The sequence below is a fragment of the Falco rusticolus genome, chromosome 5 (genome assembly GCF_015220075.1).
Source record: "Falco rusticolus isolate bFalRus1 chromosome 5, bFalRus1.pri, whole genome shotgun sequence".
Lineage (NCBI taxonomy): Eukaryota > Metazoa > Chordata > Aves > Falconiformes > Falconidae > Falco > Falco rusticolus.
The window spans coordinates 55,977,283-56,000,050 of record NC_051191.1 but is presented as its reverse complement, the minus strand read 5'-3'; the positions used below and the strand labels follow the sequence as shown (position 1 = coordinate 56,000,050).

The following is a 22,768-nucleotide window of genomic DNA, read 5'->3' as shown; positions in this document are numbered from 1 at the left end:
GAAAATCTTGCAGACTTTTGAACCTCATAGATTTACAAACTGCTATATCTCTGCTTTTTTGCCCCTTTTACCAGGTGGATTATGTGTTTGTGTCTGACATAGGTATGTAAATTTTCTGAGCTGTGTTAGAAAGGTACCTAACTTTTTAGAAAAGAAATACCCACTACAACACAAGGACTGTACATATTGTGATGTAAAACTAAATCTTGAGCACTTACAAATAAAAAACCCTTTGAGACTAGAAAACCAGTTTACTGTTGCAGTTTAAAAACACAGATTCACAAGTTTGATATTGCTGGGAAGACCTTTGTTGCTGAACTTGGGAATTTAAATCCTAGATTAACCACACCACACCCCCCACCCCCCCCCCCCCCCAAAGCTACTAGTTTTTGCATCTTGCCCCTCATGGCCCTAGAGCAGGGTTTGGATTTAGTCTAGGGGGTCCCTAGTTCAGGTTATTGATCAGTTGTGTATTTGCAGAAAGCCAGAGTTTATCTGGGAAGGTCTAGCAGACTCTAGGGTTTGGCGTACAATTTTAGGGGGTGCGGGTTTCATAAGGTACTAGGGATAAATGCTGAACTTCTACTGTAGGAATTCTGTTTTCTTGTACCTTTACAATGTGGGGAAAGTGACTTTATAAGATTTTAATTTGGTATGATTTAATGTGTTTTTCTTGCATCTTCTCTTTAGACAGCTTGGTTACCTCCAGTGTATCACCTCAGTGTCTTGCTTAGCTGCTTTAGCAGGAGCAGCATTTCAGTGCTTGTTCCAACAATATAAATATAGTGCTTAAATCTTTCTCATCACCCGAACTAGTGCCCCCTCTGAGAGGGTGTCCCAGCTGAAACCAGGACAGTGGGCTTGGCCAAAAGTAATTTGGATTTATTATTTGACAAATGGAGTAAACTTGCTGTGTAGATTTCACTGACAGATAAGCAGTGCACACCTGTTTCCCAAAGATTTGGCTTTTCTGTCTTAAACTGTAGCAGCAGGCTGAAATATAAAATGTATCTATCTCTGCATATGGTTGTATGCACTAACAAAAAACTTCGGTGGTTACATTGGATTTGTAGGACTTGAACTAGGGCAATTCATAGATATCCTCTCCCTGACCAGTAAGTGATGTATCTGACATTACTTCATTTTCTTCCAAAATAGTGACAAGTTTACTCAAAATGGATTGGCATATATTGTATTTAAAGTTCTCTTAAAAACTTGACGTGCTGTATTCTTTTTCAAGCATGCATTTCTTCCCAAACTTTTTGAAGAAAATCAGAAAAAGGAGTGTTGAATTCTGGTGAACTCAAATCATAGTAACTTGTGGTTTAATTTGTTATGTCAGATGTGTTTTCAGGAACAGCAAGGAGATGAAATCGTGCTCCAAATTAGGATTTTCATTAAAACGTTCAAGTCAGGTACAGGACCTTCAAAAACAGCACAGGTTATTTTCTATTATTGGTGTTTGTGAGATGGGACAGAGAAAGATTTTTCTTTTTCTCCATTTGATGGTGTGAAATACCTCCATACTGCACCTTTCGTTACACCTCCATAAGAGATGTAAGTAGAGTTTTCAACCGTATCTGTTTGCTTGCAGAATTGTGATTTACTTTTTATTGCTTTGTAGAACTCCCAAGCAGGACTGAATAGATAATCTTTCTTACAACATACTCTTGCTGTGTTAGTGAACGAAAATAATCTGGTTCTCAGTTTTTCTTTTTTAGAATTCTAATTAAAAATAAAATTTGGCAAAATGCTGCTGTATTGCTTGCTCAGTACAAATTCTGCTGAAGCTAAACTGCCTTTTATGTATTCCTGAATATAATTTCAGGAGCTCTGGGTAATTACTGGTTCAAGATAAAAAAGGTCTTGATCTTCTGACTTCTGTTTTTTGTTTATTTGTGTATTTTTTTGTACATAAATTCACTGCTTTTTAGTTTTACCTGGGAGTAATGTTGAAGGAACTCAAGTCAGTAATACTCAGAAAACTGACTTGACTTTTTGGTAATTGCTTATGTAGATTACATAGTTCCAAAGTTGTTGTTAACTTGACAATGAAGTGGATGTTACTCTTTTCTTGAAACTGGTTTGTAATCACTTCTAAAATGAAACTGATTCAGTGTGTTTGTGCACATATGGGTGTTCCCTTCCTATCTGCATGTACCTGTTTTTTGCCCACCCAGTATAGCAGACCAGCAGGGCATCTAACTTTCCAGATTTTATGCACGGTGGTCCACAATTCACCAGACTCCCAACTGAAATGCCATTCTTACTATTTAACAAGTCCACAGGCCAGCAGTAGGTAATTTAAGATGGTCTTAAGGGAGTTTGTGGCATACACACGATAGTCTGGGGAGTAAGAATACTAATTTAGAGGCTTTTCACTAAAGTTAAAAGGTAGCACAGTGAAATTTACGCAAAGAGCAACACGTTCGCAAGGAAATTGTGTAACTTCAGTATTTTTAATTATATTAAATTAAATTAAATATATAATTAAAATGTTAAAATTTCGTCTTATTTGGGCCATTAGTGATGGCAAGACTAGTACCTTTGTGTTGTGTAAGGTAGCGGCATGAATAGGTGGGTACAGAGACAACAGTGTCTCTGAAATTCCGCCTTAATAATACTAAAACATTAAACATACCCTATCTTGGTTCTTGCACCCAGTCTTTTCCACGTGATTACACCACTTCTGTTTCCCTGGGACAGTTACGTTTCCATATTCCAGAGTCATAACCATTGAATTTTCACTGATTTTCAGTGGTAAACACCTGCTATCATCTGTATGTCTAACTACTGGTTTTTGAAGAACTTTGCATATGATAATGAAAAGTTTGCTATAAATACGATTTTATTCTGAAATTGCAAAAAACATGCATCAACCAGAGTCTACTAAAATTGGCATTTGTGTTGATATTTGGGACAAGTATGGCTTAAACTTGCAGATTATTGAGACTTCACAAAACTGAGATATTTTTTTTTAAGCAAGAGTTGATGTTTGACACCAGTGTTTGAATAGGAATTAGGATAGCTTAAAAAAAAAGTCTTAATTCTAGGACTTCAGTAGATGTTGAATGATAAGGTTTTGCTGCTTTAGAATGATATTTTTTGTTTGTTCACACTTGTAAAATACTTGTGTTTATACCTGGTTGTTACAACTAATAATGAAATTATGTGCATTCTAGATGGCGAGTTGGACTTAGACCAACGAATGTTTGGTGGTTCTTAAAAAATCTGTGCCTGAAGTTGTGTGCTACCATGATGTGCTAACAAGTTTTGTGCCTTTGCATTTGTGGTCTTCCAAGAGTTTTGAGTATGTCCTTTTCAGATGCGTTTTCTGCTTGTATTGTTTGCAGTCTTACTTCACATTACCAAGTTTCTTGATGTAGTGAACAAATTCAGGTCTTCTCTGGATTAGTAGGGAAGGAAGGAGGCAGTGCTTCCTCAGTTTCTTGTAGGGAACAGAATTAATATCATAGTCTAATGCAGAAGGCTTTGTTACCCAAATAGTCTACTACAGAATAGGAATCCTCAGTTGCTGTTGCATAACAGATAGTGAAGACCTCTCCATCATAATTCCACTTCGGGCGTGAGTGATGATTAGGGTTATATAGGGGCTGATATCCTAGGATTTTGGAAGCAGTAGTTGCAGTGATGAATCTAGACCTTAATATCTTAGGCTGATGTTAAATTTTTAACCCTTCGTTTTGCGTCTACTAATTTGTAGATTAAATTAACTCTGTATTTTAAAGTTAGGAAAAATGGTTTGACGGAGTTTGTGTTACCATTGGGTAATTGCAGCTTCATAGAGGATCTACATGAAAAGCCTTCTCCTTAATGGGCTTTAATGGTAAGAATAAATCTGACATCTAGAATGCTGTACAGCAAAGTTCTCTCACACCCACCTGGTAGTAATCTTAAAGAGATTTTGCTTCTTTCTTAGACGTGTTGGTGTTTGGTATTTTTCCCCAATAAAACTGCCTGAACATGTTTAGCTTAATTTTCTGCAATTGCAGAGGCCTTGGGAATTGATGACTTTCTTTATTAGCACTTTGTTTCAAGTCTGTGCTCCACCTTTACTTCTGCATTTTCATGGATACCTGAATTGTCTTGTGAGAATGTGTCTCCTGATCTTGTTCTGCCTTTTTTTTTGTTTTCATGTTTTAAGTTCTGGCTTGTTTTTTTAAAGGGCATTTCAGACAATACATTTTAGGGCCTGTAATGCTGATGCTTCGCTGCAAGCCTTGAACAGCAGGTTTCTCTGGAGTATTGGTTGTATCCTCTGGGCACTTCCTCTGTTACATCTAGGTCCTGTTCGACTCCTGGATAGCTTTCATGTTGCCACACAGGGAAGATACTGACCTCAGCAGCTTCTTGTTATTCTTTGTCTGAAAGCACAGTAAAGGTATCATGTTTTCTGTGTAGTCCAACATCATCTGTGGCTCCTGTCAACCCAGTCATGTGCATGCTTTGTATGCAGTGTCCCATATTAAGCCTTGTCCACTTGTTTCATTGTGAACCTAATGTCTGTGATATAATTTGATCCCCCAGAAACATTTTTGTAAAATGGTGACTGTTCAGCAGCTTTCTAATTTGATATGTTGGTGTTCAGGATATAATATAACAAATGGGATGCAGGGACAGGAACTGTGAAGTCTCTTACCTCTCTGTAAGATCAGCAGTGAGGTAAGTGCTGGAGTGAGTTGTCTTGCATATCTTGTATGCAGAGTTCTTCAGGCATCACTGTTCACACATGATGCTGTTTCTTCATATATACCAACTTTTCTTTGAGACTGAATGCTTGAAGGTCTTAAGTCTGAAGGTTTGGTACACATGAGAGTAAAGCATTCTTGCTATTTTGTAGCATGTGGACAAGTTGTTAGATAACCAGTATTGTTCACTGCAGCCTATTCGCTAGAACCAGATAATTTCCATATTGATAAAATGCCCCTTTCATTCTGAAAGGTGAATACAGGTCTGTTGTCTTAATCCAGAAATGAAAAAAATGACTGAATCATGACTGTAGGCTAGAAAGCATGTCAAAAACTAACATGTTGCACTTGAACCCACATGTAGATTTCTTTGCTAAATAGCTTGTATGGATATATTTTCCTTGTGTTTTCAGAAATCTCTACCTTACCTGCATGCTTTGAGAACCTTTGTATTGCTGGTGCTGCTAGCTGCTCTTGTAGTAAAACTAGCTTTGAGTAAATACTTTGTAGCTCATTTGAAAATTGATCACTTGATAAGGCACCCACATGTTATTGACTTCAGAATGCACAAAGTCCTTAATCTGTGCCAGTTTAAAGTCCATTTTGGTGCCAGGTGGGTTTCCAACCCAGGCTGGGAGTTGCCTTGTGTCTTGCAGATCAAACACTGTCAAAGGCAGACTTCTAAGAAGTAGGGTCCAAAACTAAGAAAATAATCCATAGTATGCAACACAAGTTAGCACACTGATTTTTGAAGTTGCTTTCTCACACACAGTTTAGGGTGCAATTTATATTATTTAATCCAGTCTAACTGGACTGCTGTTGAAAGAAATGGACCTGCTCCATCTACTGTCTTACCCACTTTCTCACTACAGATTTAATGTAGCCACGGCAAGTTAGGCCTGTTTCTTGACTCTACAAAGAAAACTTGCCTAAGTGTTCAGTAGTGGTACAATTCCTAAATGGAATTATTATATACCTTTGGATGTTGAGAGTACCTCAGGTAAAGACTTTCTGATTACCTACTTAGATGTTGTTTTGTGGAGGTACTTGCCTTTCCTTTTCTTTGAATCTTAGGGTGGCAGTAGCAATCTGTTCTGTATCCTCTTGTTACCTATGGAAAGAAGTACACTAATAATACCATAAATAACATAATGTGGAATAACTCTGTGCCTCCCTACAGAGATCAAGATTTAGCTGTACCACTTGCTGCCTGATTACTGAATGTTTATGAGCTCATAGGCTAGATTTTGTCTGCTCTGTTACATCTCAGTTTTTCTGTGTCTGATTATATACTAGGATCTCTAGGGATTATGTATCAGGTAGACAAACCTTTGCAGGACTAATCTGCTTGCTTTGCCTTTCCACAAGCTTTATTTTGTTAGTAAGAAATTTTTGTCTGTATCCTTAATGAAACAGATTGCAAAGCTATCAGTGGACTCAAGTGTACTGGAAAGTCAGTCCATTCCTTGGATATTTATCACCATTGTCTTATGCTATGCCTTTGGCTCTTGTGTGAGTGTATGTGCTATTATTTTCACGTAGTCTATGAGCTGTCTGGCCCAGCCTTGTCAGCTTTTGGATTGATCATAGGTAGAACTCTCTACAGTGGGCTTTAGGATACTTACTATGTGCAGAAGACTGTGAAATGGATGGCAGTTGTTGCTAGATATACACAAAGTCTTAGTGATCTTTGTGGTCTTTTGAGACTGTTCCCCTTTCAGTCCTGTATCTGCAAACTTCTGCTTCCTGGCAATTGACTAAAGACATAATTTTCATAGTTGACTAGACAAATGAAAGTTTTTCTAGTTTGTTGTTTATCTGCTGACTGAAGACAACTTTGGAGTTTTGGTTTTGGAAAGGACTTGCAAAAAGAGCAAACTCACACCAGAATACTGCATGGTTGGTGTTTACTGCTTCCAATTTTGGCTTGTAGCGGATACTATTGTTTTATGATGAATCTTCTGTTGTGTATTCTCTAGGATTAAAAATCCTAAGAAGTTAGTCTTATATGGAAAGAGCAGTTTACATTTTTTGGTGTAAAGAACTAATTCAGTTGGGATTATCTCACAATCATTTATTGGTTTGTGATTTTTTTTTTTATGCAGCTGTTGATTTGTTGTGTCTTGAGACATAAATAAAAAAATTAAAACCCCTTTGAGGTTTTTATAACATTTTTCTTCCTGTTCATGGGTGGCACAGAATGGCCAAGCCAAGGAGCTCAGGTAGCTTGTACCTGGATACTCCAGGCGGATGTGAGCAAGTAAGCCTTAAAGCTGGAATTATCTTCTTATTTATGAGGAGGGGGCATTTCAAAAAGAATGAGGTCTTCACAGAAGGAGATAAATACTTTCTTGTGAAGAAAGATGAGCAAATCTTCATCTCTCAAAACAGGAGTTACACTGCCCCTTTGCAGTGTTATATCTGAAATCCTCTAGATCAGTCTTCCTGAGGAAATATTCTGCTGTGGTTTGAAGAATAAATTAGTTCTTCATATGTAGACATTTACCGATCACTTTCCAGGTGGTTTCGTGAAAGGTTTAATATGCAATGGCTGACCTCAAAAAAGGTGAAGTGGGGATTTTTGTTTTGGGACTCACCCTATCCTAGAAGCTGTGTCTGTTTTGGAGCTGAAGTTCTTACCCCAGCTACAGTCAGTCACAAAACTGGCCTTTGAGCTTTGTGGGCGTCTTTGCCTCAGCAGCTGTTTCCCAGTTTGCAGATGGGAGGTTGCTGTGTGCTGTCTTTATGGTTATGTTGTAGGTACAGGGTTTGTGCTGGCTCATGTTCTTTCCAGACACTCAACTTTCATTTTCAGTTCTGTTTGTTCACCATGAAGGAGATTTTTTTTTTCTGGACAGCAGGCTAACTTGTGAACTACAGATTGTTTTTTTTCACTGGTTCCTCACTCATGGACTGCTTGTCAGGTTATTAGCCAGAGTGTTTTCTGGATGTAGTGCTTCAACATTTGCACGTTAAAGATCTCCTAACAGGCATCTTAACATGCCTGTTGAAGTTATTTTAGACTGTCATGTATTTTTCTGATTGCTTTCTCCATCCTCCTCTAATCAGAGGGTCTCTTCCACTGTAAGTCTTCCCATGTTCACCAATATTTAATTCTTAAGCTAACCACTAAGCATTGTAAATTTGGTTTGCTTTTTTGTGGGTTTTTGGGGGGAGGGGAGGGGCAGGAGATAAGTCTACTGGCATGAAACTAAATTATTTTAAACGCAGGAGAACCTGGGAAAAGCTTTATTGTTCTGATTCTTCTTTCACTGCTGAATCTTCAAAAATACCAGTCATGCAAATGAAAGATCAGTCCTTAGTATGTGTTGCAAAGCATAACTTTTACACCAGGTTTATGTTAATGAAGAATGGGCTAACTGATTTTAATAGTTTAAAATGTAGTTGTTTAGTGGAAATTTTCATTTTGTCTATTGTGCTTTGCAGTAATGAAGAATATGTAAATGGAGTTACAAAATCTCTTGTTGTGGTATACCTGTGCTCTTGCCAACCTCATACCATATTTTCAGAATTCTTAAGTCATGATCCTATATGTGATAAGAGTTGCAAAGTTGTAGAAACTGTGTTAGTACTGGAGTTTGGCAGTTTGGGTATGGTATTGCGTGAAACATTTTGAACAGATTTCTAATGCTGATGAGCTTTTCTAACTTACATGCTGTTTAACTGTAGGCCTTTTCCATAAATGTTTGGACCAAGTGATTTTGCCAGCTTCTCTAGAATTCAGTGTAATTGACGTTTCTTTTTAAATGCAATTGCTGAGATAATGAGTAGTAATTTCGGTCATTGTCTAGGTCTGAAGTTTTTGAAAATGCAGTGCATTGGCCTCCTACAGAGCATCCATGAAATGACCTTTCTAGCATTAGTGGTGCTGAAATGTTCCAGTACTTAAGATTTAAAAAACCCTTCCTTTACTAGATTTTCTCAGATTCCAAATACTAAGCTTTACAACCTAGTTGTGCATAGGTATGTCACAGTGGCTCAGGTTTTAGCCATAAACTTTCTAGGTTATTTTTGTTTTAACTACCATAGATTAAATATACAGATCAAGGTGCATGCTGCTTCTGCAGACATAAGAGCTCATTTTCTTGAGTAAATTGAGTCTGGATGCAGTATAATATTCTTGTACCTATATATCCCAAATAGTAATTTTTCTCTACTTGGTTACCTTGCGTATTGCTTTGCATGGGCTTTTCAGATGGGAATTTGATTGTTCATCCCAATGTTGTTTTTTTTTACAGCTTCATGGCCGGCAGGGTTACTTAGTTTTCTGACAGTGTTGTGGGAAGATACTGGCTGCCCAATGAAGTTCAATGGGATTTTGCAATTCTGTGCTGGGAATGACTGGATATAGCGGATTTTTTTTTTTTTTTTAAATATTAAAACACCCAGTGACAACAAAAAAAGAAAAAATCAAACAAGAACCAACCCACCCCAAAAACTGACAATCAAACATCTATTTATTATTTTATAAATAGTAAACATTTTTTGGAAACTATACTACTATATTAGCTATGTCTGTCCCAAAATAGAGTTCAGTGAAAGTTAAAAATTTGACACCATGCTTTCCCATCAGACTTTTAATCCTTTTTAATAATTATTGTCTGATTCTATTGGCTAACTCTGTGAGATTTTTTTAAATAGAGGGTTTTTTTTCTCTCCTTATCAAATCTCTCAAGTTGAGAGATCATAGTCTAAGATACCTGGTGATCTTTCAACACAAACTGTTGTAGGGAGAGTAAGGTACAATGGCCTTCTCTAGTTTGGACTCTATAAAGTTTAGAAATTACTTTTATCATGACAAATTGGATATTTTTCAGTAATGACTGATACAGGAATTTTGCTGGAACATAGAAAGTGTAGTTTTGCTAGTTACTTGAAATAAAAAAAATAGAAACTAATGAACAAGATTTCTTTTCAAGACATTACTGATTGTTCTGACCTCATATAAAATTTGTTTTGTTTTTCAGATTTTGGATCACTTTTTGATCTGGAACATGACTTGCCAGACGAACTGATAAGCTCCACAGAACTGGGACTCACCAATGGTGGTGACATTAATCAGCTGCAGACTAGCCTTGGCCTGGCACAGGATGCTGCCTCTAAACATAAGCAGCTGTCTGAACTTCTACGGGCTGGTAGTTCCCCAAATCTCAATATGGGGGTTGGTGGCCCTGGCCAAGGCATGGCCAGTCAAACCCAACAAAATAGTCCTGGAATGGGAATGTTAAACAGCATGGTGAAAAGCCCCATGGCACAGGCTGGTTTGACTTCTCCCAATATGTCAATGGGTGCAAGTGGACCAAACCAGGGTCCTTCAGCCCAATCCACAGCCGGAATGATGCCAACAGTAAACAGTCCAGTTAACCAGCCTGGCATGGGAATGAACACAGGGATGAATGCTGGCATGAATCCTGGGATGTTGGCAGCAGGCAATGGACAGGGGATGATGCAGGGGCAAGTCATGAACGGTTCAATTGGAGCAGGCAGAGGGCGACCTAATGTGCCATACCCAAACCCAGGAATGGGTAGTGCTGGTAACTTGTTGGCTGAGACACTGCAACAAGGCTCTCCACAGATGGGAGGACAGGCTGGACTGAGAGGGCCACAGCCTGGAGCAATGAACAAGGTAAGACAAGCTAAACTTGACTTTATTACCTTCCTTCTTATTGTTGACTTAGTTTTGTAAGATTTATTCCTCTGCAATATGGGTTCTATGGAATAGTATTTTTTTTCTTTTAAGAGCCCTGGATCATGTGGTAAATAGTTTATATACTGCTAAAGTGGAATTTGTGGTAGTCATGGGAGGTGAAAATTGAGTCTTGCACAACAAGCAAGACTATTTCTAGATTAAAAAGCCTATTTTAGAAATCTTGAGGCAGTATAGATTAATAGCAACATTGAAAAAGAAGTTGATTGTATTTTATTCTGTTTTATGCTTTGTCCACAAATGTATTTTCCCATTTAATGTGATGCTAGTATTGTCAGTGTGATGGGAATTCATCAGGACCCTTTAGATGTTGTGGTACTTTTTTCTGTGTGGCGCTTAAGAGTATTTTTTGTCTGAAATGAGCTGAGTGTTTATGCTGTAGCAGATGCTAAGAGGCACATACAGGTTTGAATGGACTGATACATGTATGTGCCAAAACATACATTGGCCTTGTTAAGAAATAGGTACTTGAATTAATAGTGGAGATTGAATGCTTGTGCAAACACCTGAAGACAAATGTTGGGTTCTTAAAAGGTTGTTAATCCAACTCAGTTCTAGTTTTAAAATTTACGAAGGCTTTGTCTGTAAAGTAAACCAGAAAGCTGAAAAAAAATCTTGTATATTGGACTGGGAGATAGATGTGTGCTTGTAATTTAGGATATTATAAAAAGTTGTCATGAGTCACTGAAAAGATAAGAGAAGACAGAGTGATTTAAATGGCCAAGAGATGTCTAAATTTAATTTTTGTCATGCACAACTAGCTTTTTTGGAGGAGGGAACCACTTCAGTATTTTTTCCTCTAGCTTTTTAGTGTTATGATCAAAAGCCTGTAAAATACTTAAATGTTTCAGTTCACTTTAGGTAGGTATTCTGTGTTTCTTGCCTGATGAGGGGAAGGTTTTTCCAAGGTGTTTTGCAATACCTGAGTAGATCTATCTTGGAATGCCTAAAATCAGTCTACTCGGAGGGCTTGGAATGATAAGTAACATAGTCTATAAATGAATCTGAAACATAAATTAAAATTATGCTGTGTATTATTAAAATAGTTTTGCTATTTCTAATGTATTAAGTAAAATGATTTTAATATCTCATTAATGTTACTAATTAAGTTCTTTGATTTTAGTTGTTTGCTTAACTTCAGTGTGCTGCTAACAATGGTTCTGAGATATATATGTCTGTATGTCTAGTAATGTGTTAATTTTGTGGTCTGGTCATTTCAGAAATTTGTCCCTGATAGGAAATTTGTCACAAAGCTTGATTGCTACAGCAGAAAATTTCTATGCCGTTTACAGGGAAATAAGTATGTAACAACTTAGAAGTATTATTGTATGAGAATTATACAATGTCTCATTGACTATTCCTTGGCTGTTAAAAAAAAATACATCTTCAGAAAGCTGTATTTAGAGGTCAAAAATTAGTGTATTGGGTATTTGGGTGTAATGCAACTTCTTAATCCTTACTTATCGGAGTTCAGGTAGGGTTATGCACTGTAATGAACTCATTTATCTAGGAAAAGTAAAGGAAGGACACAAAGTCAAGCTTTTGACTGATGTAGTCCAAAATTAAATTGTCTTTCTCACTTGTTTAAATTCTGAGATGTTCTGAAGAAAGAACACTTTGTACTTTTGGGAATATTCAGACCAAATACATGATAACTTCTGGTTTTTAGTTCATAGTCCCAGAATAGTTAAGAATACTTAGTTCTTTAATTGCTGATTAAAAAAAACCAACAAAACAAATAAACAAAAAAACTTGAGGCTTTTAGTGTAAGTATGGTGGGTATAGCCCTTATAAAGGAGTTGAAACTGCAGGATGAGAAAGAACAGTCTGAAATGGAGGCTGAAATTCCAGAATGTCTTCAATTGGTTTGGTTGTTGGCAGAGCGCCTGTGTTTCACTTCGTGCAGTGGAGTTAGCAGAATCTGACAACAGTAATGTCTGACTGTTTTATCTCTCCACCCATCTGCTTTTGTTTTTTCCCACCTACAAATCTTCAAGAAGTAGATGAAAACAGAGGACCCTAAGCAGTTGTTTTTAAAAGCCTGTTTTTTAATTGGTAAATTTAGTACTGTGTTGCTGTTAATGTGGGAGTTTGTGTAACAACTTCTGTAGGTTTCCTTCATCGCTGCAAAAAATGTGCATTATTCAGGAGCTGTCCTTCAGTAGGAGAAAAAAAAAAAAGACCAGACACTTTGGTTGTGTTCATCTTTACCAGCTTAGCTTGCCAAAGTTAGCTGCTTTAGGTGGTGGGCGGGTGGTTTGTACAGAGGAATAGCTTAGGTTTCCTGTGATGTTAACTAATTGGGAAGGAGGATGTTACGCTCTTCTAACAGTAGAGATGAGCTCTAAGTGGCTCTCAATTTGGAAGGCAAGAATTGGTTAGATTTCTGCTTTATTCTGTTGTCCTGTGGAATTACTGAGGCATTTTCTTCCTCTTCTCCCAAAACATTGGCTAGCAGTAGAGTGGAACACTTACTTTACACATTGGCCACATATTTCCCAGCTTCCCTAGTTGTGCCCGTTACTTTTTAGGACTAAAAATCCCAAGTGTCAATGTAAATGATTGATTTGGGGTCAGTTGTTAAACATAAACTTGTACTGTCATAATCTGCTACTTATATTCTGTGGTCTGATGGTGTAGTTTTATGTATGATGTAAGCAGTTAGTGACATACAAAGAAGCAATTCTGTCTACATACCATCTCTGTGCCAGTTGCATGACACACAGTGTTGAGGAACTAATCCAGGTTTGAAACTCACATGAGCATTTCAAATGTTTTAATTTTAATTGTTCTTCTGGTCCAATTTATACTCATCAGTTGGAAAGCTAGTGCTGATATTAGGGAGGGGATCTATTAAAGGAGTTGATATTGCCAGTTGGAGGAGGGTGTGGACCCTGCTTTGGTAACAGTACCGGCTTAAAAATGCCTGTGAAAGTCTAGCCTGAAGGGAACCCTTAGAAGGTTGCAGGGGAAAGAAATTGTAAAAAGTGTTCCTTTCTTGAATCACTTTTTGTTTTCTGTGTGCTTGGTTGTGTGCAAGTTAGGAAGATGACAGAGGTGCCTATTACTCTATAGTTTTGGAAATTGCTTGTAATGCTTTGATTCTTTCAGTGTTTAAGCATTTTTTTCAGGCTTTTTGTTTCATTAGATAGTTCTACAGCTTTGAGTAATTTAAAAATAAACAGCAAATTCAAGCTCAGAATAAGAACAAATTAATGTTTCCGGGTTTGAACCATTCCTCATGTGGAATTGTATCTAATTCAAACCTTCAGTTTATTCCACTGGGTTCTGTCCAGAGTGCCCAGTTATGGTCTTACTGTCCAGTCTCTTATTAGGGGAGGAGAAGGGTATTTTGTATATAAGTTGGTGTGTGTTTCAGTGATATAAGTGTTCTATCACAAAGTGACTAAGTTCATCTGGCCTTCAGGTCACTTAAATTTCATCTCCCACTGATTCAAGAAATGTTCCATTACTCAAGTAATGAAATGGAGATGAAGGCAGTTCACATTAGTAATGGCATTACTACTGCCTCTGCTATGCGAGTATTTCACTCGCATGTGAAATAACTTGAAATATTTAGAGTTCCAGTAGTAATTCTTTGTCATTTGGCTTACTGTTTGAGTATATATAGTGTTCTGTCCTATTATATTGGATACACTTGGTTTTATCGGCTTAACTTAAGAAAAATTGATGGCAATATTTAAAAAGACAAAGGAAGTTACAGAGATCCTGAAGAACTGCATTTAAGTAAACAATAAGAAAGTTCTGTTCAAAGTAGCAGAGATTGAAGATGACGTCACCTTCATTGTAAAGTTAGATAAAGAAAATAAAAGCACGTCATGTTCCTTGGTGTTAGCAAATATTCAGTGTCCTGTTTTATTAGAAGATCAGTGTTCTTGCTTGTCATATTTTCATTAGTTGTTTGATTCAACATGTAATTGTATCCGTACTGTTTAGACTGTGACCCAGTGTACCATACACACAAGTACAATAATCCATTAGAAGTGTAGTTGTGTGTTCTGGTCCTTTGCTTTGTCTTTGATGAACCAAGGTGAAAAAGTGGAAAATGGCTCACTTGATGTCAGTGTAAGGGAGGAATGTTTGAGGGGAGAAACGGAGCAATAAAGACTTGTCTTTGAGTTTTAAGTTTCTGGAGTGGGCAGGAGAGTTTCTTGCACAGATGGCAGTGAAATAACACTAGTGTCTTGCAATAGGTATCTTAAAACATTATGCAGTCAAGTGCAAAGAATAAGGATTGATAACAGTTCTTGGAAAGAATGCAGTGGATAGCACTGGCAAAATTTTCTATTGGCTTATGCCTGGGTCTAGTAATGTTCTACCAGTCAGTAGAATGGCACTAAAAAGTGATATACAATAAAAAATTTTATTTTAAAGAGCCAGACGGAATTCCCTAAAACTAACTTGCCTGTTCTGGGAAGGTTAACTAACTTCCACTTGTGAATATGTGGATGTGGAAAGATACTAGGTACCAGAGTATGGTCTTAAACTAGTCCATATACTGCAGTTATCCTGATAAGAGATACCTAGTTGATACTGCAAATGTTAGATTATTTGCAAGAATATTACTAAAACTTACCTGTTTCTTTACTTCTTTATGCTTACATTTATCTTTGCAAATCTTAAAACTGGTCATTGTTCAATACTGCTGCTGATAATTTAGTTGTCTTCCAAATATTTGTCTGTGAAGCAGTGGTTTTTATAGAGAAACAGTAGAGTATTTGTGATGTCTGTGTGCATAGCTGTAACAGATATTCCTCAATTAACTAACTCTGCTTCTAGTTTTACTATTTGACCATCTTCTGAATTGAAGATGTGTTAGAACAAAATTTCAGGGAATCTCCTCCACTTCTGTAGTTGCTCTTCTCAGATGGGGGGAGTGTCTGAACAGCCCTATCTGATGTTGCTTATGCTTGTAAGCTAGGATGTTTCCTGAACTCATGTCATCCATGCCCTTTACTGGTGAGAGGTGCACATCTTCCACCATTGTGGTAATGACAGCCCCTGCTTCCACTGAAGGCAGGAAAGTTAAGTTGGTTTCCACTGTGTGTGTAGAAGATATAACTGTTTGAGATCACCTTTGCTGCCTTGTTAACCATGCATTGACATCTGCTGTGGTTTTCCTTGTTTCTTCCTCCTCCTCTTCTCCTTTTACTGTGATGTGGGTTTCTGTCTGCTCTTCCTTGTGTGGACGTCCTCGCATATGTGATGAAAGTAAGTTGAGGTGGGGACAGGAAGAAAAACAATAGATGGGATAGGTAAGATGAGAAATGGGAAGAGTAGTGGAAGGAGGTGGTGGCCAGGAAGGAGTGAGTAGGTTGCACTTGCTGACTTGTAGCTATGATTCAGCCATGTATATTTTTGTATGGTATAGCAGGTGAAGCCTTGTACTTGTCTCATGCAGTGGTACTAACACCATCTTTCTTTGGCTGTTTTTTCGGCACTCGATTGTTTATCTGCCCCTCACTCCCAATAGATCATTAATATGATGACGAACTATACGTCAGTCTTTCTGGTTGTTTCCTACTGATAAAATTATACAGGATTATATTTATCTATCTTCTGCAGTCATGAGATCACCCATTTCTTCCTGTTTGTTTTCTCTTATTTGTGTTTCTCAACATATCACAGCAAATGACATAAACATGCTCCTGCTTCTTGTGCCAGGGTCACAAGGCTACCTTGTGCCAGGTGAAGAATGTCCCAAGTGACCCTGTCTTGACTCAGTCTAGAGTTGCATGCATGTTGTTGGTGTCAAGTTAGTGGGTCTGTGACAGCAGGACTGGGGGCCTTGCTTTGAGGTTCAGCTGTGGATCTGGCAGGTGTCAATCTCACCTGGACCAAGTGATGGCTGCTGATTTGTTCCAGCAGACCTTCAGGCATTTGTTTTTTAGCATCCTTCTTAGATGTTGCTTGAGTGTGTGGCTTTTGGCTTCAGTTTGGCATGCATGCCCTCAAACCTGGATGCTGGTGCTTCTCTGATCTTTGCCTCCCTTGTAGGCTGAGATGGGGAACTGATGATTACCCCTATTGGGAGCTGGGCATGTAGTCTGCAGCTGCCAGGTCTTGGGGTACAGCAGAAGTCACCTGGGAATGGATGATGGTTCTCAGCCCTAGGGAGAGTGGAGTCTTGTGTTTCTGCCATGGAGACAGCCTTGTTTGAGAAGGCTGGTTTTGCACCCCAAACAGTGCTGATGGCTCATGCTTGAGAAAACATCAGAGATCTTTGTGCTGAGCCAACTTGATTAGTACACTTGAAAGAACCAGCTGTTTCACATAAAATTTGTGTCCAGCTGTGTTGTAGATACAAAGGTTGGTTGGCATGGTCAAACCTCACCCCTGAGTTCCATTAGAAAGCGTTTGTTTTCAGTGACATAGCAAAGGTGCTTTTTTTAAGTCTAGGTTTGGGTTTTCCCCCTGCAGTCAGGATGGAGCTGGCTCATTAGGCCACAGTTACTCTCAGTCCTTTGGTATCTATGTGTGAAGTCCCCAGCTGTCTGAGTTGGACATCTTGATTTCTCCCTGTGACACCAGGATGTGAAAACAGGCCTTCAGCCTTCAATTCTGAATTGTTTGGTTAGGGTTTTTTTTTAAGGCTGATAGCAGCAGTAGTTGCAGAAGTCATATGGGGGCGGTGTTACTGATGGCCACCATAAACATAGTCTGTGCTTTAGTGTACTCTCAGGTGTCAGCTAACTTTTGGAGCTATGATCATTAATGAATTTGAACATTTTGCATAGAAATTTCTGGGTTTGGGGATGTACCTGTTTTCAAATCTCTTTCTGGAGCCAAAGGGATCAGGCTGTCTTACAGGAAGACGTTTCTTGTTTACTTAAGGAAATAATTCCCATTGTCAGTCCTTCACTAAGCCTTGAATCGGTTGATTTGAGGCAGCAGTGATGATGGGGAAGAGTCCTGAAAGTGTTAGTCGACTTCTTAAATTTTTTTTATTCTTCTTCCCTTCTGCTCAGCTTGCACAGAAGACCTTACTGGTCTTCTGAGGAACGGACAGGAAGGGTTGAAGTCTTGCCTGGTTTGGTTTTGGCAGCAGCTGCCTCATTGGTCACCACATGCGTATTCATTGCAGTCCAGAGGCAGCAGGGGTGGTGTCAAAGGAGATGGGAAAGGAAGTTTTTTTTTATGTCTGCCTGATCATTGCATAGTTTGTTTGTCTGCCATGCATAGATACTCTTTTCATTGTTCTCTAATGAATTACTGCTGGATGATTATGGTTATTGCGTGTATGTGGAGGAGGGGGTTTTCCTCTAGGGAATTCTCTTGCACATATCAAATGTGTCAAGTGACAGGTTCTTCAGTGGATTTTGTGTTCCTTTTCCTGTAGCTTGGGTTTAAAGTTGCATTTATTTTGTAAATGCAAACTGAAGGCTATTATAATGGGCTGGCAGATGATACTCCTGAAAAAGGAGTGCTTGATGAATTGCAGGTAATCTCTGGGCATATAGGTGACTTACCTGTGTGGGCTGGAGAACCTTGGTAAGGAGCAGAAACAAGGTGTTTTACTGAGAAGGGGGGATGCTTTGAGAATATATGTAGGAGTGATTGGAAACAAGTCTACCATAGGAGCTTGTATGCACTTTTTTAGATGCAGGAAAACATCCAGACTTACCAAAAAGCATTATGGAGACTGAACATTGTCTAGTCAAATGCTAATGTGAGTTGAAACAATATGGCTCTTTGAAGTATTTTTGTGCATTTATTATTATGAGTTATGGCTCCTCAAGGATCCTGCCTGAGTAATGGTGAGAACCTGGTAATCTTAACGAAGATCTCCACTTTTCATGGTCCTTTAAGGCTAGTTGTTTTGGTCCTGGAAGGCCAGATTTCCGATGAAAAATAGATGGGAATGCAAGGAATGAAAAAAAAAAATGTCAGAGGACAAACAACTTCATTGGTAAGATTGCTCCTAACTGTTCTTTAGGTGTTGGGGCATTCCAAGGCAACAAATGGTATATTCTGGTATGCTAAAACTGTTTAATACACATATAGCTCATATGAAATATGGATCTGCTTCCCCTGTGGATGAGTGGTTCAATAGCTTTCTTTTGTTTGTAGAGTTCCTTCCTACCATCTCCTTTGACCTCTAGTACTGCTCACTGCAAATGAGTTGCTGTGTGACTGTGTGGTGTTACCTTTGCCTATGGTGTATTCTTAAATAGAAAATGGTTGTGTACTGGAAATGCAGACATGCATTGTCATGGCTGTCTGGAGATGAGCTGTGGGAGGGCTGACAGTTGGGTCGGAGGTTTTTGGGGTAAACCCTGCTGATATAAATGAAGGTGGTATTTGTCTCTGTTTGGAGTCTGCACAGATGTAGGGAGCAGAAAAGTTCTTCCAAACTTGTGAGTTACATAGCCCATGGTACAAATTAATGATTGGGAAAGCTGAAATGAGAAATCTGTTGAACAAAATCTTTTATAAAGAAATGATCAGGCCAATTCTGATGGCTGACCTCAAAGTTGGTAAGTAGCCTTCACTGAGGAACTGTCAGGTTGTGTGATGGGTAAATACAGGCACATAAAGGAGCAGGGGAAGCATGTGGGTCAGTATTGCATTGCCGTTCTGGTTCGTGGCTGTGATGGCTCTTGCTTCTCTGAAGTATTCATTCACCTTTTCCATTGTGAACTTAAGCTATCTTACTTGGACATCTTAACATTTTAATTCCTAGATGGGAATGATGAGCAACCCTAGCCCTTATGGCCAGCCATATAGTCAGAATACTGGGCAGCAGATTGGAGCCAGTGGACTTGGGCCTCAGATGCAAAATAAAGCTGGACTGCAGAATAGCTTACCACAGTTTCCAATGGACAAGAAGCCAGTTCCTGGGGCAGGAATGCCTAACATGGTAAGTGCAATGAAAGGTGTCTCCAGAAATGTTGTAGTAAACCAAAGTGTAACAATACGCTTTGGTGTTGCTATGTTTGTTTTTGCATTATTTTAGAAGCTTAAATCGGTTAGGGGTATGACATGCAACATGTCCTACCTCTACATGCTTGCTTTTTTTTTTTTTTTTTTTGGGGGGGGGGGCGGGGAACCAAATTAACGTTTCTGAATATAGCTTGTGTTTGTCCCTGCTTCACATTCCACCCCACACCCCAGGAGGCCCAATCTCTTGATCTTAATAGCTCTACTGAAAACCTATTTCCAGGTAAATTCTGTACCTTTGAATTAAAAAGAGCTCAGTTCTGTGAGTTTTACTTGATTTCTTTAAGCTGAGCATGAACATTGGAAAACTAGCAAGTTGGAACTCTAGTTGGTTGTTATGAACCAATAAAGAGGCAGCCAAAACTTGCTGTTCAGAACCCTAGCTGTCAAGCTTGTATTCAGAACAGAGCATGTAACTCTTCTGTAGTTGAGCTGCTACCCAGCAGAACCTAGGAATAAAAAGTTGCTACTATCTCAGTTGTCGTTTAGAATGACAGGCTGCAAATAAGGAAGTTACAGTCATATTGGAACGTCTACAAACCCTGAGGAGACTGAGTAATTGGTGAAGTCTCCTTGTAAAATGGAAGGCTAGTACTGGTATTGAAAAGCTACAGGAGAGCTGTGGTTTAGAAATGCAGGTAGCTGAGCCTGAAAAATCTGGAGCTCTCCAGAAACATCCTCTAAAATCCTCTGTGAAGAGTCTGTTAGCAACTGAAGGCTGTTGAACTGAAGTGATGCAAGCAACACAGAGTCTCTGAAGCCCCTCTTCTGTGCTGAGTAATCCTCAAATGTCACCTGGAAGAAATATGCAAAGGAGTCTGAAGAAGTAAACAGAAGTACAGGAGTAGTACTAGATGTTGACATCAGGACAATACGTGCTGTAGAACTGAAGTTGTGCTTCATCTCTAGGAGAGACTAGGAGATGCTTGCTTTGAATGCCTACATGCAAGTTTCCTGATGGAAAAAGGTTCCCAGAACTTCCCCTTTGTTCTGCTTTTGTAGGAGCAGTCAAGTTGGGGCACCTTATGATGAAATAGAGGGAAAACCATTCACTCTAAAAGGTGCTTACTTCCATTAATGTAACTTTTGAGGCTCCAGAATGAGGAGGAGATTTGAGGTCAAAGTGCTATTAATATTTTCTGGTTGGTCTAGCACCACAAATTAACTTGTAAGCCTGTGCAAAGTTCTGCTGGTCTTTGATAAGGCAAGAGCTAGGACCAGGAGAGTGATATGGGGAGGAAATTGTGGCTAGCAAGATAATTATTGCCAGTACGGTTACTAAGGGGTATGTTTAATGAGTCATCCAGAACTACAGATAGGTGGGCTATTCCCTTAATCACAGAATGTAGTAGTTGTTTCTCTTCTTCGATTTTTGTTGTTGCTGTTTACTTGCTGAACGGATTATTCTCAAAAATAGATTTAATTCTGGGAATTTCCTTTCCACTTTCTCCAGGGCCAACAGCAGGCTCCCCAAGTTCAGCAAGCTGGGATGGGGCCAGCAGCTTCTCAAGGAATGGGGTCTGGAGCACCAACAGCGGATCCAGAAAAACGCAAACTCATTCAGCAGCAACTCGTTCTCCTCTTGCACGCTCATAAGTGTCAGCGGCGAGAACAGGCCAACGGGGAGGTGCGACAGTGCAACCTCCCTCATTGCCGAACCATGAAGAATGTCCTGAACCATATGACACATTGTCAGGCGGGCAAATCTTGCCAGGGTAAGTGGAGGAGTGGTTATATAGAGGTGGTCAACATTTGCAGGACGAGAACATCTCTTGGAAGGAGATGGAGAACTAGGGGATGGCTCAGGAAGTAGAATTTTTTTTAACCTATCTGTCTCCTTAAGAATGGAAATCATAAACAACCTCTGAGCCTTTAAAGTTTATGCGAGTTAGATGGGACAAGCTAGCACAAAGAGATGAGTGAGGATCTTTTGCTTAACTTCGTAACTCACTGTAAGGTCCTTTGGATGGTGCCTTCTGATAAGGGTAGACACAAAGCAGGAATCTGCAAGTAGGAGTCTACTTGTATCCCCTTAAATGGAAGACGCAAATCAATAGCTAGCCAGGGATTAAGCTACTACTGGCACGTTGAACTCTTAGTCTATCTTAGTATCTAAGGAAAATGTATGCTACGTTTCTGGTAGCCTGGGCTTGTCTGGATTGTGCCAATAAATTGTTGGCGTATCAGTTGCTTTGTATAGTCTGCTTGATGTGTATGGTGGTGTCCTTTGAGCCAGGGTGACGGAGGCTTGGGTGTATAACAGAGCATTCAAATAAGCTCTAGTTGAGCCAATAGTACTTAAAGGAGTCTAGCTATGTTTTCAGAGCTAGTTAGTGCTGAACTACTTCAAGTAATACTTCACTGACCTGTGTTGATATAGATGTGTGCCCAGAGAGAAACAGTTGTCCCCTGTCCAGTTTGTGTTGACCATGTGGAGATACTGGCAGTATTTTGTAAATTTTTTTCATTCTTCCTTTTCCAGTGGCACATTGCGCATCTTCCCGACAAATCATCTCGCACTGGAAGAATTGTACGAGACATGACTGTCCTGTATGTTTGCCTCTCAAAAATGCTGGGGACAAAAGAAATCAACAATGTAAGTCTACTGGGGAATTCTGTGTATTGGATAAACCATAAAATGCATGTTGGGAGTTAATTTTCTTGCACCCAGGTGACAGTGATGATCCTCTTGAACCTGGGAACATGTAACATGATTTTCCTCTTACTTTAGAGTCATGCAGTATTTTTCTGTCTCTGATAGCTAGTGTTTATGGAAGCTTTCGAGCTTTATTGGATTTTCCTGGCAGGAGAGCGTTCAGGGTGAACACATCCTAGCTCTCTCCAAATGGTAGGCTTCTCACTACTACCTCTTCCAGCAGGCCAGGTTCTGGAGGCAGATGTGCATAACACACAGAGGGTTGTGTCACTTCACCCCTGATGATATTTGCTTCTGTCTTCACCCTTTTTTTGCATCAGATGTCTCTCTTCCCTTCTCTTTGTGTCCCTTTGGTCTTCCTGCCAAAAATCTGTGACAGGATTTTTATTATTGTGTTACCTGTATGGTTTTTTTTTCTCCTTTCTTAATGTTATTTTGGGCTTTTCTCTAACTAATGTGAGCCATGGTGTTTCTTGTTAAAACCAAGAAGAAAAAAAGCATTACAGTGGCTGCTGAAGAGGTGTATGTACCCTTCTGTCTCTGGCCTCTGTGACATAGTGTGCCTCTGTTTTCAGTTTGAAGCAAGCAGATGTGTCCTAAATACTTGGAGTGGGATTTCCTCTCAGTAGCTCAAAGGGAAACAGCATGTTGTTGGAATAGCTGGTTGGGTTGAAACTTGTCTCCCTGTTTCACGACAAGTTTCCCAGGCGTGGC

At 39.1% G+C, this 22,768-nt stretch overlaps 1 protein-coding gene across 3 annotated transcripts in view; it reads left to right on the top strand.

Annotated features, from left to right (window-relative positions):
• Positions 1-22,768, top strand: part of EP300 (E1A binding protein p300) — a 65,805-nt gene that overhangs the window by 6,991 nt on the left and 36,046 nt on the right. For all 3 annotated transcript variants that reach the window (XM_037390577.1, XM_037390579.1, XM_037390578.1), the window contains exons 2-5: positions 9,698-10,356; positions 19,142-19,318; positions 20,852-21,113; positions 21,881-21,994. In XM_037390577.1, the coding sequence (XP_037246474.1) occupies positions 9,698-10,356; positions 19,142-19,318; positions 20,852-21,113; positions 21,881-21,994 (1,212 nt within the window). The remainder of the gene's footprint in view (positions 1-9,697; positions 10,357-19,141; positions 19,319-20,851; positions 21,114-21,880; positions 21,995-22,768) is intronic.